At 32.6% G+C, this 14,614-nt stretch overlaps 1 protein-coding gene across 2 annotated transcripts; it reads left to right on the top strand.

The window, feature by feature from the left end:
* Positions 1-2,736: 2,736 nt before the first annotated feature.
* Positions 2,737-13,510, top strand: LOC110670227 (uncharacterized). 2 transcript variants are annotated; one of them, XM_021832204.2, is made up of 10 exons: positions 2,737-3,010; positions 4,003-4,076; positions 4,240-4,317; positions 4,827-4,939; positions 5,053-5,118; positions 10,997-11,095; positions 11,191-11,692; positions 12,155-12,360; positions 12,550-12,713; positions 13,163-13,510. In XM_021832204.2, exons 1-10 carry the CDS (start codon positions 2,883-2,885, stop codon positions 13,296-13,298), a joined length of 1,566 nt encoding a protein of 521 aa, XP_021687896.2. In that variant the 5' UTR covers positions 2,737-2,882; the 3' UTR covers positions 13,299-13,510. The 2 variants fall into 2 exon arrangements, with proteins under 2 accessions (XP_021687896.2, XP_021687897.2); XM_021832205.2 differs by lacking the exons at positions 4,003-4,076; positions 4,240-4,317 and having other exon boundaries at positions 2,879-3,010.
* Positions 13,511-14,614: the final 1,104 nt, after the last annotated feature.

Genomic DNA, 14,614 nt, shown 5'->3' with positions numbered 1-14,614 from the left:
ATCTCAAATTTTGACATTAGTTTCAATTTTAGCAATTAGCCTAATTGAATTACTTAAGTAACAAAAGCAATTCAAATATTTGCATATATTATTAATATTAGCTAATTTTTTTATTTTATATCAATTTTAGTAGTTATTCTCAAATTGATAAAAAATATTATTTTAATTAATATATCTATTGTCTTGAAAATTATAATTATATTTATTTTGATTTCATTATTATTCATATTTTATTTTTAAATATTTGATTTTTTTTTCCTTAAATTTGAAATAAAATGATAGAAAAAATGTGAATTAAAAGTATAAGTAAAAAAAAGAGAAAAAAAATTTAGATAATAATATTAGATATACTATTAATTTATTATTTTTTATCAATATGAAATTTTTTAAAATTAATAAGAATACTAAAATTATTGAATATATTAATAACACTAAAAGGAGCAACTAAAATTGATAATAAATGAAAATTTGAATTATTTTTACCAATTGATGAGTTAATTGTTTTTAATTAAATTTATTATTAAAATTAAAAACATTTAGGAAGATTTATGAATAAATTGATATAATTAAAAGTTTTTACTATAATTGATAATTGACATAATTTTTTTTTTGTTTTTTATCCTTATTTAATTATGTAAATATATGAGTATTTAGAGTTTTATTAAAAAATAAAATTAATATATAACATATAATTATAACAATGTATTTTTAAATTATATAACTTAACTTTTCATCAATACATTTATCATATATACTTTTTTTAAATACTTGAATTTTTTTTTAATTTTTAATTTACATTACATGAATATATATATATATATATATATATATATATATATATATATATATAAAATAAAAATATCTTCAATTCTTAATCTAACTTTTTACTTATAGTGTTGTATTCTTTTCTAATAATTAATTAATAAATATAAAAATATGAATAAAAAAACTTATGAAATAATGAAATTATTTTTCAATTTTTTAATTTACAATAAATAATAATTAACATATTAAAATCTTTGTCTTATTATAAATCATATTTTAAAAAATACTTATATAGATAAAAATTCTAACTCAAACAATTTTATTAATATTGAATGATAATATGTAATTTAAAGGGTTAATATTAAAAAATATTTTTTTTCAATTTTTATAATTATAGCTTTTTTTTAATAATTTTAGCATGACTTTAAAAGTTTTTTTTAACATATAATGAAAATTGATTTAAATCAGTTAAGGCGATGTAGTTTTGATTGTTGGTTTCTCTTTTAGTCATAATTTTGATTGTTAATTTATTTCAATTTTTATTATTTACTAAAAAAATAAATATTTAAAATCAAGCTAAAATCATCAAAAATTAAAAATATGACTATAATAGCTAGAAGTTGAAAAAAAAATTAAAAAGTGGGAATGAGAAAACATATCATTTTCAAAAATACCCTTCATTATTTTTATTATTTACAAAAGTATAAAAAAAATTTATAAAAAAATTGTTAGTTCTAAAATTCTTATTGCAATAAGATAAAGTCAAGCAATAAAACACATATTTTTTTTTGCTTTACAATATCTATTTTAAATGAATTATAATAATATTATTAAAAATATGATACTATTCCAAAAATAATTTATTTTAATTTGTAAAATCAAAATATTCATATTTACGTACCATATTTATAGTATTTTATTTATAATATTTTAATTACTAAAGTAATATATATAAAAAGTTTTATTTATGTGTTTTATTTATAATATTTTAATTGATTGAAGTAATATAACTTATTAATTTTATTTTTTTATATTTTTTTAATCAACTTTAATTAGAAATAAAATATATTCATATTAATAAATAATTAAATTTAATTGGTTATTAAAATAAAGTATAATGATAATATTATATTATATAAAAAATTAAAAAAAAATTATATAAAAAAATTTTAAATAAATCAACTGGGGCTTGGAGTTGGACAAATGATGAATCATATTATCCAAATAACTTTTAGACTTATACACATGTCAAAATAAACTGTAGTATTTTAATTTTTTAATTTTTTTAGTTTTTATTTTACAATTTTTTCAAGTCACTATCAATATAATAAAAAATTTTAATTATTAATAAAATTTGATGAAATTTCAATATTTACTCCATATTTTATTAATTGTTGGAGAATGAAATTGAAATAAAATGCTTTTGAAAGAGTGTTTAAAAAAATTATATATTATTTTCAATTAATTAATTTGAAATTTATTTTTAGCAAAAGATTCAATAATAAGTTAGATTTTATTCTCAACTAATGTTTCATATTTAAGAATATTAGAATTTTTTTTTCTTGTAACATGGAAATATTATAATTTAAATTAATATAATTTTAAAATTATTTTTCACATTTACAATATATTTTTTAGGCATTTATAGAATTTAGCATTCATATATTTAAAATCTTTTATTATTATATAAAAAATACTATGTTTGAAAATCATTTTAAGGAGAAAAAAATATTATAAAGAAAGAAAAATAAGAAAGGAAAATTATTATTTTTAAATGTTAAAAGAAAAAAATAATAAAATATTTATTTTACTTGTTATTTGTCATTAAAATAAATAATTTTAGAGTTATAAATCTATGTTTTTACTCAATTTTCTTTTTAAATTGAAGAAAAAATAGTTATAAATTTCACATTATATTTTTTTAACTTTACTTTTATTTCTCCCCAATAAATTTATAGTGAAAAAATCTTCTATTTTCTCTTTTTATTTAACATAGGCTTAGGTCAGAGTGATAACTTTCAGGAAACTTGCCGCTGAGCCGATCTCAGTGACGGGTACATGCTAATAGCATAAATCTAACAAAAGCCCTTTGAAATATCCAAAAAGAGGAAAAACAAATGGATGAGCAAAGAATTCTCGAGGCAGAGAGATACCAGATGGAGCAGATTCGAGAGCTTGAATTTGAGGAATTACAGGTCGAGGAAATGGATGAAGGCAACTCATCGGACGATGACCGCAACGCCGTGTAATCATCATGATTTCTACCTCTCCGTTTCATTTACTAGTTTTCAATTTAATTTTCTTCTTTTTATATATATATATAATTTTAACCTCATGTTGATTTGGGAGATTATGGCTTTTACATTTTGGACTTTCGTGTTGAAACTCGAGTTGGTAGCAGTAGTGCCCTTTTTTTTTTTTTTTTAATTCCTTACTTGTTGCTGGAATTTTTAGATCCTTTTAATTTGTGGGAAATCGAGACTAAGAAATGGCTATATTGTCAGTCATTCGAGCTTTTCGTTTATTTTATTTTCTCTCCTTCAATTTTTTGTCAGTTCGAATTCTGCAAGTGATATCTCATTGTCTTATGATGATGGGAGTTTAATGGCTTAATTTGTATACCTAATCCCTTTTTAACTCGCTTGAAGTTGAACATTGAGGATTAAGTATAAAATAACAGTTAAACCAATCAGATAGTGGCTACCAACATTAGTTCATGACGTCCTGTTGAATGCTGACAAAGATTAAGGAATCAATTTTTTTTTTTTTAGATGACAGATGATGGGTTTTCAGTCGCAGCTAATAATACTGGGTTTGGCTGCCAATGGAATCCACAGATAGTTTTGAAAACAATGTCTAAAGGGAAATTCATACTACTAGGGTGCTTTCAGTAAGATAAATTTACTTTGATTTAATTTTAAAAACTTTCTGTTAACTATTGAAGTCTTAAGAATTAAGAGAATCTGTTGTCTTATAGATTAGAGCAAGATTAATAAGTTTTCTATGTGTGTGTGTGTGTGTGTTAAGATTAATTGAACATTTTTTCTAGAATATAAGCAAAAATTGTAAGTGAAAGAGAAATGAATTCTTGCATCAAATGCCTTCGATTCCCAAATAATCTGTTCAACTGGCAATTCAGTTTTACTGCATTTTTTCATTTGTATAATACCAATATACCATGTCAATTATTGTCAAAGTTATCTGATTTTCTCTCTCTCTCTCTCTCTGTACCTGAAGTGGTGCTGCAGCTGCTTCATCTGATGAATATACTTTTAACACCTTCCTGGCTCCGTTACACACATATCTTGGTGGTGAGCACGCGTAAAAAAGTGCTTATATTACTTTTTTTTTTTTGGTTTTTTTTTTTTTTTTTTTTGGGGGGGGGGGGGGGGGGGGGGGTGGGTGTTGGGGAAGGGATGAAGGTGTGTTTCATTCAAATGATTTGAGACTTGTAATCTCATATGTGTATTTCAGAGGTTGAAGATACTTACCGTAGGTTGGCTTTCTTAGATGGTGGTGCCATATTAACTCTTCCACTGTTCTATCTTGAAGGTAAGCTTGACATTAATTTCTTTTGCTCTCCTTCTCTGTGCACATGCGCATGCACATGCAGTCAATGCAAAGAGACCATTGGTGATTGATATAATCTGTACCGATCGGTGATTGTCATAATCTGAAAAGTTTTGAATATTTTATTGTCATAATCTAAGAAGTTTTTAAAGTTTTACCATGACCATTTGTTTGATTTTTGTGTGTGCATGAGTGCACTGCATTCACGGTTAAAATTAGATACATATGCACTCTGTATCTTTTAATTCTCTAATGGGAATTTGTTTTGTCAAGGAGATGCAATAATAAGCTTTAAAATCATTCCAGCTTATTAGCTCATAACCTCGAAAGTTTTGAGGCTTGATGAACCTTGTCATATAGCTGAGGACTGAGGAGCAGTGTGATGTAACATCTTAATGTTCAGCTGTATTTGTGTTGGGTTTGCGTCCTTCTAGTTTAATGCCTTTACCCTGAATCAGTTTTCTAATCTTGTTGCTTGATACTGTTGTCAGGGGTTGTTCTTTTCCCAGGGGCCATCCTTCCTCTTAGAGTTGTTCAACACAATTTTATATCCGCTGTTGAGAGGGCATTGACACAAGTTGATGCTCCTTACACTATAGGCGTGGTCGGTGAACTCAATCTGAAACTTATTGTTTTGCTTATTCTGTTTACAGGATTTCTTTCTGTACATTTTTTTTTTCTTTTTACATAATTAAAATTACTTGGAACTTTCTCCAGGTTCATGCGTACAGAGATCGTGATAGGGGACAATTAAGGTTTGCAACTATAGGGACAACTGCAGAGGTATAATCATGAATCCTATGGTCTTATATTATTTCTAAGCGATGAGGAGGATGTAAATTTTGTTTAAATAGAATTGTACATATCTCATGGCCGTTTGGTAACACTACTTAAGATTTGTGTGCAATTGTATTTTTAAATGACTATTTGTACTTTTGAAATGCAACTTCTATGTGTTGAATCTGTTAAAAGGCACATTAATGTCAAAAACAAATTTGTATTAAAGGTGCATATGTCGTTGTTGCAAACATTTACGGTTTTTGTTCGTTGATGGATTAGCCAGAACAAAAGAAAGGCTAGAATATTTTATTGTTATATCATATGTGCAAAATCTATCTATTTTAGCATGGGATGTCAAGATGTCATAAATGGAGGTCGCTTGTGTAGTTAACTAGGACGCTAGAGAAGTGCATTTCTGATGTAAGCAAAGAAGATTCCTCTCTGTGAGTTATTGTTTAAAGAAGTTGTCAAGCAGTTATTTAGTTTTGCTTATTGGATCCAGTTTGTAAAAGAGGATAATATGATGTTGTTCGTCTTACAGTTATAATGACATTATTCTGTAAAAATTTTTATGTGTTTGAAGCATTTATTTTCTGCTATTCAAAATGGTTAATGTATGTGTAGAAAACAGAGAATTTGAAAAATTTTTCTTTTATATTTCTTCATACTAAAATGATTTACAAGCATTCTAATTTATATACAAAGGTTAGGACTAACTAAGAAACTAATAATAGCCAATAAATACAATGATTCCCAATTATATTCTAATTTAAAGCTAATTTACACTGATTAAGGGATTTACACTAATTGAGGGATTCTAACACTCCCCCTCAAGTTGGTTAACGTATGTTGCACATGCCCAATTTGCAAACTAGGGTATGAAACCCCTTACAACTTAATCCCTTAGTGAACACATCAGCTAACTGGTTTTTTGACCCTACGTAAGAGATACTTAAGGAACCATTGACAACTTTTTCTTTTATGAAGTGTCTGTCAATCTCTATATGCTTGGTCCTATCATGCTGAACTGGATTATGAACTATACTGATGACAGCTTTGTTATCACAGAACAGGGACAAACCACTAGTTTTCAGCAATTTTAATTCCTCCATCAACTTTTGTAACTACAATAGTTCACAAATACCTTGAGCCATTGCTCTAAACTCAGCCTTTGCACTGGATCTAGCTGTCACATTTTGCTTCTTGTTTCTCTAAGTGACTAGATTATCACTAACAAAAGTAGAGTAACCAGATGTCGATCTCCTATCATCAAGAGATCCATCCCAATCTGCATTTGTAAAGGTCTTAATTTGAAGATGGCCATGCTTTGAGAAGAGAATTAATTTCCCAGGTGCAGATTTTAAGTATTGCAAGATTGGGAAAATAGCCTTCAAATGAGGTTCACGAGGATCATGCATATACTGACTCACTAGACCCGCTGCATATGCTATATCTGGTTTGGTATGCAAAAGGTAAATCAGTCTGCCAACCAACCTCTGATATCTCCCAATATCCACGGATTCCCCAACTCCAACTTGCAATTTGTGATTTGCCTCAATGGGAGACTCTGTTGGTTTACAACCTAGCTTTCTTGTTTTCTCCAACAGATCTAGTATGTACTTCCTTTGAGAAATAAAAATTCATTTATCTGATCTAGCAACCTCTATTCCAAGAAAGTACTTTAGCATTTCCAAATCTTTGATTTCAAGCTCCTGTGCTAGTTGTTCCTTTAGATGAATCATTTCTTCCCTATCATCATCAGTTACCACAATATTATCCATATAGACAATAAGCAGAGTGATCTTACCCCTATAGTGTTTTATAAACAAGGTGTGATCAGTATTGCTTTGACAATATCAAAAAAAAAACCATGCCCTAGGTGACTGTTTTAAACCATACAGTGCTTTCTTCAATCTACAAACTTTTCCTTTGGTCTTCCCATTCTCAAACCCTGGAGGGATTTTCATATATACTTCTTCTTCCAAATTACCTTGTAGAAAAGCATTTTTTACATCAAACTGCTGCAAATCCCACTCAAAATTGGTAAAATTCTGACGGTATTCATTTTAGCAATAGGAGCAAACGTTTCCCGGTAATATACCCCATACGTCTGTGTGAAGCCTTTTACTACCAGCCTAGCCTTATACCTTTCAATTAAACCATCTGCTCTATGTTTCACAGTGAACACCCACTTGCATCCAACTGGTTTTTTTCTCAGTGGAAGAATAACAAGTTCCCATGTCTCATTCTTTGCTAGAGCTTTCATCTCCTTCACTATGGATGCCTTCCATTTTAGATCAAGATATGCTGTCTTCCAATCCTGTGGGATAGAAACAGAGAAAACAGACAATAAAAATGCTCTATAGGATGGAGATAAAGAATCATAGGAAATGAAGTTAGAGATGGGATGTTTAGTACAAGTGCTAACACCTTTTCTAAGAACAATAGAAATATCAAGATCATCATTAGAAGAAGGAAGAGTAGACTAAGAATTAAAATTAGACTCTTCAGGAACCAAGGGAGACTCATCACATATCTCAGGATGTTTAGGAATTGAATCCAGATATTCCGGTTGATCAGCAGTCTCCTGCTCGATGGCTATATTTGTCTTGTTCCGCCGAGTATAGATTCTCAAATCTGGTCCATTCAATCTCCCTCGAGATTTAGGTGACTCTCCCTGAGTATCATTATTAGGTATAGGCTTTAAACCTTGATTTTCCCTTTGAAGTTGAAAGTTGGGAGAGCACAAAGAAGAAGGGAAAGGGAAAGACACATCTTCTTCCTTCCTATGCTCTCCTTGAAGAGGTGGATGGAAAAGATTCAAATTTCCTAAAGGTAACATCCATGCTCACAAAATATTTCCGTGTAGGAGGGTGGTAACATCTATACCCCTTCTGAGTACTGGAATAACCAACAAAGACACACTTGAGGGCTTGAGGTTCAAACTTTCCCCTATTAAGCTGATGAACAAAGCAAACACAACTAAAGACCTTTGGAGGAACAGTATATGAATTTTTACCTTACAAAACCTCTAAAGGACTCTTAAACTCTAAAGTCCGAAGTGGTATCCTATTAATAAGACATGCAGCGGAAAGAATTGCATCCCCCCATTAAAGTTTGGGAATATTCATTGTAAACATAAGAGACCTAGCAACCTCAAGTAAATGTCTATTTTTTCTCTCAGACACTCCATTTTGAGCACTAGTGTTAACACAATCAGTCTGATGCAAAATTTCGTGTGACTTCAAATATTCCTGAAAAACTCTATTCATATACTCTGTGCCATTATCAGTTCTCAGTATTTTAACATGAGCATCAAATTGGGTGCTAATCATTTTGTGAAACTGTTGAAAACATGAAAATATTTTATTTTTCCCTTTCATCAGATATACCCAAATTAACCTACTGCAACAATCAATAAAGGTCACAAACCATCTATAACCTGATAAAGACACAATTTGAATAGGTCCCCACACATCAGAATAGAGTCATAAAAGGAACTGAAGCCTTATTATTTATTGCAGGATAAGATTGTCTAGTATGTTTGGCAAACTCACAAGCATGATATACTAACAATTCAGTTTTGCATTGTTTAAACAAAAGAGGATAAAGTTTCTCTAAAACAGTAAATGAAGGATGTCCAAGTCTCCTATGCCACTGAATAATTTCTTCCTCAGCACTCATAGACTGTCCCAACATGGCTTGATCAACACAATCATTCAATAGATATAGCCCATTTTTGCAGTCTACCACTGCCAATCGTTTTCCCTGTTATCAACTTCTGAAACACACAGTGAGTGAGAAAAAATTCAATTTTGCAGTTGAAAGCTTTTGTGATAGAACTGACAAACAAAAGGTTAATAGGAAAGCTAGGCACATGTAAGACAGAACTAAGACCTATAGTAGGAGTGCATTTAACAGAACCTGTTCCAGAAACATTAGATGAGGATCCATCCGCAATGTAGACTTTTTCTTTGCCTGAACATGGAGAATATGATATGAATTTATTTGAAGAGCCTGTCATATGTTTTTTTGCTCCAGAATCTATAATCCAAAATGAATTATTATGATTGACAAGAAAAGCATTACCTGAGTTGACGAAGTTAGAAGAGGCAACTGTAGTGGATTGTGATTCAAGCTGTGATAGGAATCGTCTCAGAGTCTATACCTCTTCATTGGAAAACATCCCAGTGGTAGCAGTATCTTCAGAAACACTCACAGCCTCAGATACATTTGCTTGTGATCTAGCAGAGCCCATCCTTCTTCCTCCACGCCCTTTAGTTGGGCGGCCGTGCAGCTTCCAACATTTTTCTTTGGTGTGCCGAGATTTCCCACAGCACAATGCAAGTGATCCTTATCTGATAGACCATATGACTGTTCTCGTAAGGAGTTAGCAGCCAGCCCAGCCTTATCAACAGCTATAGAATTGATCATGACACTCCTTCTGCTCTCCTCCTGCTGAACATAAGAGTATGTCTGCCTTAAAGTGGGCAAAGGATCCTTACCAAGCACTTGGACTCGAATCTGATCATACTCCACATTTATCCCAGCAAGAAAATCATATATGCGCTCCTTCTCAACCAATTTCTGAAACTTAACTGCATCAGCGTGACATGAAGCTTAAAAGTTCTGATAGAAACTAACTCTTGCCATAGACCACTCAGTTCCGCATCATACTGAGCAACAGTCAACTCACCTTGTTTAATTTCATAAACCTTGTTCTTAAGCCCATGAACTTATGCATCATTCTCAACTTGAGAATAAGTCTGAGAAACAGCACTCCAAATGGTAACGGCACTGTCCAACAGTAAATACCCACGAGCTATATGATGTTGCATAGAATTGATGAGCTATGACATAACAAGAGAGTTCTCCGACTCCCACTGGCTGTTAGTAGAATTAGTACTTTCTGGCTTTTTTCTATCTCCAATTATATACTCCTGCAGTCCTCTAGCCTGAAAGAACAGTAGACAAGATCTAGACCATGCTAAATAATTAGTTCCATCCAACTTTACAGGACTAATTTGTAAAGAAGGATTAACACCAACAAATCCAGCCTTTGTTTCAGAGGCTTTCTTCTTTTCATCAGTTATTTTTCAATTAAAGAAATAGGTACTAAGAAAGTAAGAAACTGGACAACGGAAGGTACCAAAAAAAAAAAAAATGTGCAAACCAGGTGTGAAAACACGTTGGTCAGAGGCACGCCGGACAGGGAAGGTTGTCGGCAAGAGGCACAATCGAAGAAATCACCCAAAAAAAAGGGTGCACGCGCCGGCGCGTGAAGAATGACGCTAGACTTCTGGAGACGCAAGACTTCTGGAGATGCGTGAGCTCACTCGCTTCACAGGACGGCAGCGAGATTTCGGGTGTAGGCCGATCGGCTGGTGTCTTTCCTCCTCAGGTGGGAGGTGACAGTCACCTCCCTTCCTAGAACGACGTAGAAGCTTGACCCAAAAAAAAAAATTACCAAGAACTACACTGTTCATGCTAATAAATTTTGGCTCTGCTCTGATACCATGTAGAAAATAGAGAATTTGAAAAATTTTTCTTTTATATTTCTTCATACTAAAATGATTTATAAGCATTCTAATTTATATACAAAGGCTAGGACTAACTAGGAAACTAATAATAGCTAATAAATACAATGATTTCTAATTATATTCTAATTTACAGCTAATTTACACTTATTAAAGGATTTACACTAATTGAGGGATTCTAACAGTTTGCTTGATGGGTTGGTGGCCACTGGGATTTTTTTAGATTTTGATGTGTCATGGAAATATATTTTTAATGTTTTCCTGGTGATCTGGCTGTTGATTTTATTCTTTCAGATATCACGTGAGCAGAATAGCTTATGGAACTTGTTATATTCAATTTATAGATTCGACAGTACCGGCGGCTAGAGGATGGGTCACTGAATGTAGTTACTCGTGGCCAGCAGCGCATTCGCATAAGACGTCATTGGACTGATGTGGAAGGAGTGGGCAGACTGTATCTTTATGTTATATTATTGTTCCTTCTTTCACAGCTACACTATAATCAAATTCTGATTGGTGTATAATTTCATTTGTTTAGCCTTGTGGGGAGGTTCAAGTTATCCAGGAAGATCTGCCATTAAGGGCGCCACAGGATGCATTTGGAAAATTGGCACCATTATGTAATTTTAATGGCCATAATGTCTCACACAGAATGCATTCAAAAGTCTCATTGCATGGACATGGGGATGGTGACAATGATTCAGAAGCAAACTCAGAGGAAAGCTTTGAGACTGAGCTTTCATCGGCTGAAAAGAGAATCCATCAATCTGCAGTCAGTTCATGTTGTGGCTATGATAAGATGGATGAATCAACAAGCAGCAGTGATGACAAGATTGATTCAGAAATAAAATATTCAAGATCTCACATAATCGATTCTGGCTGTAGTTCCACACCAGGGGAGAAATCTCACAAAGGGGAAGGTTCCAGAAGGCGCAGCAAAAATGCTGGCTTAAACAAATTTCGTAGGGTTCCAAGAGCATTCTGGCCCTACTGGGTATACCGTATGTATGACTCCTATTGCCTTGCTGGAAGGGCTGCAGGTACTTGGTTCCCTGATATTTGATTAAAAGTTCATGGTTGACTATTTGACTTAATCTTGATCAAATACTGACTCTTACAAGCGTACTGTTCAATTTGGGGTTTCACTTTTTTAGTGGACATGAATTACTTTTGCTTTGCCCACCCAAAGTTAGAAAAATAAAGTGGAAATAGTTGAATCAGTATCAGTTTTAAGATAAGAAGTTCTCATAAATAAAATGTGTGAATATGCATGCGAATCTAGAAATAAGTTCCATTTCAAAGAGAGTTGGAAGCATGTTGAGTGGATTTGCAGAGTATCACTTTCAAAAATGTAAATTGAAGAAGTTTCTTCGGTCACATTCTTCGTTGTGCAGTTATGTAAATGGGATAAACTTGCTTCATTTCTACTGTCTTATGCATTTATTGTGTGGAATGTAGAATTGATCAACAATTTTCTTTCCACCATCATGAACATTTTGCAGACATGTGGAAACAGATAGTTGGGACCCCAAGCATGGATGGTCTTGTGAAAAGACCTGATCTTTTATCCTTTTACATTGCTAGTAAAATACCTGTGTCTGAATCCACAAGGCAGGAGCTTTTGGAGATTGATGGCATTTCACATCGCCTGCAACGGGAAATTGATTTACTAAAAAGTTTTGATCTTATTCGGTGTAAACATTGTCAAGTAAGTTATAAGTTTTTATGCCTGTGTATGCACATGCATACTTGTGTTCCTGCTTGTGCCTCCATTAATGCACTTGTGTCCTTCCATTCTACCCCAGCCAATCCTCCCCACCCACCCTCACCAAAACATCGAAATCCTAAAATATCATGTGCAGCAATTTATTATTGTTTTTCACTTTTCTCCATGCAGATTGTGATTGCCAGGCGGAGTGATATGTTGGTGATGTCTAGTGAAGGTCCCCTTGGAGCTTATGTTAACCCACATGGTTCTGTGCATGAGATAATGACTTTCTATAAAGTAAATGGCTTAGCACTTGATGGGGAAGCAGTTACAGAATACAGCTGGTTTCCTGGGTATGGATCTATTTTCTGACTATTCTTTACTGCTAAACAACTTTTTTTCTCAAGCGTGGTGAAAAGTTTCTTTTTTCTCACTTGTAAGTGATCATTATATGTGAAATGGCATGGATAAACCTCCGTGTAATTTGACTTGCTTCACAGGGGATGGGAATTTGAGAGGAAGAGGGTCTAACTAGCTCATGTTTCATGGGTTTAGTGGTTAGTAATCATTTTGGAGAGTTAATTATTGAGAGAGAAATGATAACACAGGTAATATATCAGCAGAGCAAGGAGTAGTCAGAATTAGGTTGTTACATGTAGTAGGTTTCTATTTGGTAATTTTCGTGATTCTCTTTTGTTTATGCTTCTCTTCTCAAATTTGACACTGCAAGTGATAATACATATGAGATGTGCTTGTAATGATCATCTGAGGACTGTGTTTGATGATTTGCAATATTTTGCAGGTATGCATGGACAATAGCAGACTGCGCCAACTGTGAGTTCCATATGGGGTGGCTTTTCACTGCTACAAAAAAGCAGTTGAAGCCTCAATCTTTTTGGGCAATCCGGAGTGCCCAGGTTGCTGATGATAAACACTAAGTTCAGAATCAGTATTTTCCGATTGTGGCTCGGAAATCTGGTTGTGGCCATGTAATGAGCTTACCCTGTATATACTAGTCTTTTTTGTCCCATCTTGGAAAAAAATAATCTAAACTTTTCCTGTGATATCTTTCTTTGGCAAGTCACAAGTTAAGTTTCCTAGAAAATTCAAAGCTTTAGTATGCTATAAAATGTCTGGTTTGGAACAGTAAGCAGTGCTCCAAATGACGATCAAATTTTTTGTTTCATATACCTTGTAGATTTTCTAGGGTGTGGGTTCAAATTATGATTTTTAAATGGGGTTTGAACTTAAAAACTTTGTAGCACTGGAGACGGTTTCACTACGATTGAGCCAAAACTCATTATATTTTGTCCCTTTAATTGATCAATTGCCCAATTCATATACTTGCAAGTCAAAAGACTGAATCCATGGATAGTATTAATATCATCTGAGGCATTTTTCTTCAAACCCAATGCGATCTGTGGCCGGGAAATAGAAATGCGATTGCAGTCTCACTTTTCAGGTTTGTCTCATGAGTCTGTTGAAGTAAAATGGGTTGTATTACTTAAAAATTTGCTGCGAACCCCAGAGGCAAAAGATTGGATGGTGAAAGTGAAACACAAATGGATAAGCTGTAGCTGTAATCGTCTATGGGAAGTTGAGGTTGCAAGGCGAGACAAGTATCTCCTGGTCTGAAAGAAGCAATGCTTTATGAATGGAGTTGGAAACCTAACTGCAATGAGGATCTAATGGCAGTTTATGCTGTTAAGCATAGCATAGAGGTCCGTAAAGCATTTCCAAACAACACCCAATGGGAAGGGATGGCTAACCTGTCATGTGATGATATAACTCAACTCAACTAAGCTTTTATCCCAAAAATTTGGAGTCGGCTATATGGATTCGCTTTCTCCACTCTGAACGATTTTGAGTTAAATCCTCGAATGTGTATACTTTACAGGTCATATGTCTACTCTCCCTCAAGTCAAGTTTTTTCTTTCTATCATCTAACCTAATATGCTCTCATATATCTACGCTTCATGATCAAACCACCTCAATCTCCTTCTCTCAACTTATCTTCAATTGGCACCACCCTACTTTTTCTAATACTCTCATTACTTACTTCATCTAATCTAGTATGGCCACCATCCACCTTACTCTTATCTTAGATGCATACGACTCTTTCAGTGCCCAACACTCACTACCATATAACATAACCGGTCGTATGGCTATACGGTAAAATTTTTCTTTTAATGTCATGTGATGATATTAAAAAAAATTAAATATTTATGTAATATAGGTGAGAATTTTAATTTTA

The sequence above is a fragment of the Hevea brasiliensis genome, chromosome 11 (assembly GCF_030052815.1).
Source record: "Hevea brasiliensis isolate MT/VB/25A 57/8 chromosome 11, ASM3005281v1, whole genome shotgun sequence".
In the NCBI taxonomy this organism is placed as follows: domain Eukaryota; kingdom Viridiplantae; phylum Streptophyta; class Magnoliopsida; order Malpighiales; family Euphorbiaceae; genus Hevea; species Hevea brasiliensis.
This window is presented reverse-complemented; position numbering and strand designations above follow the sequence as displayed.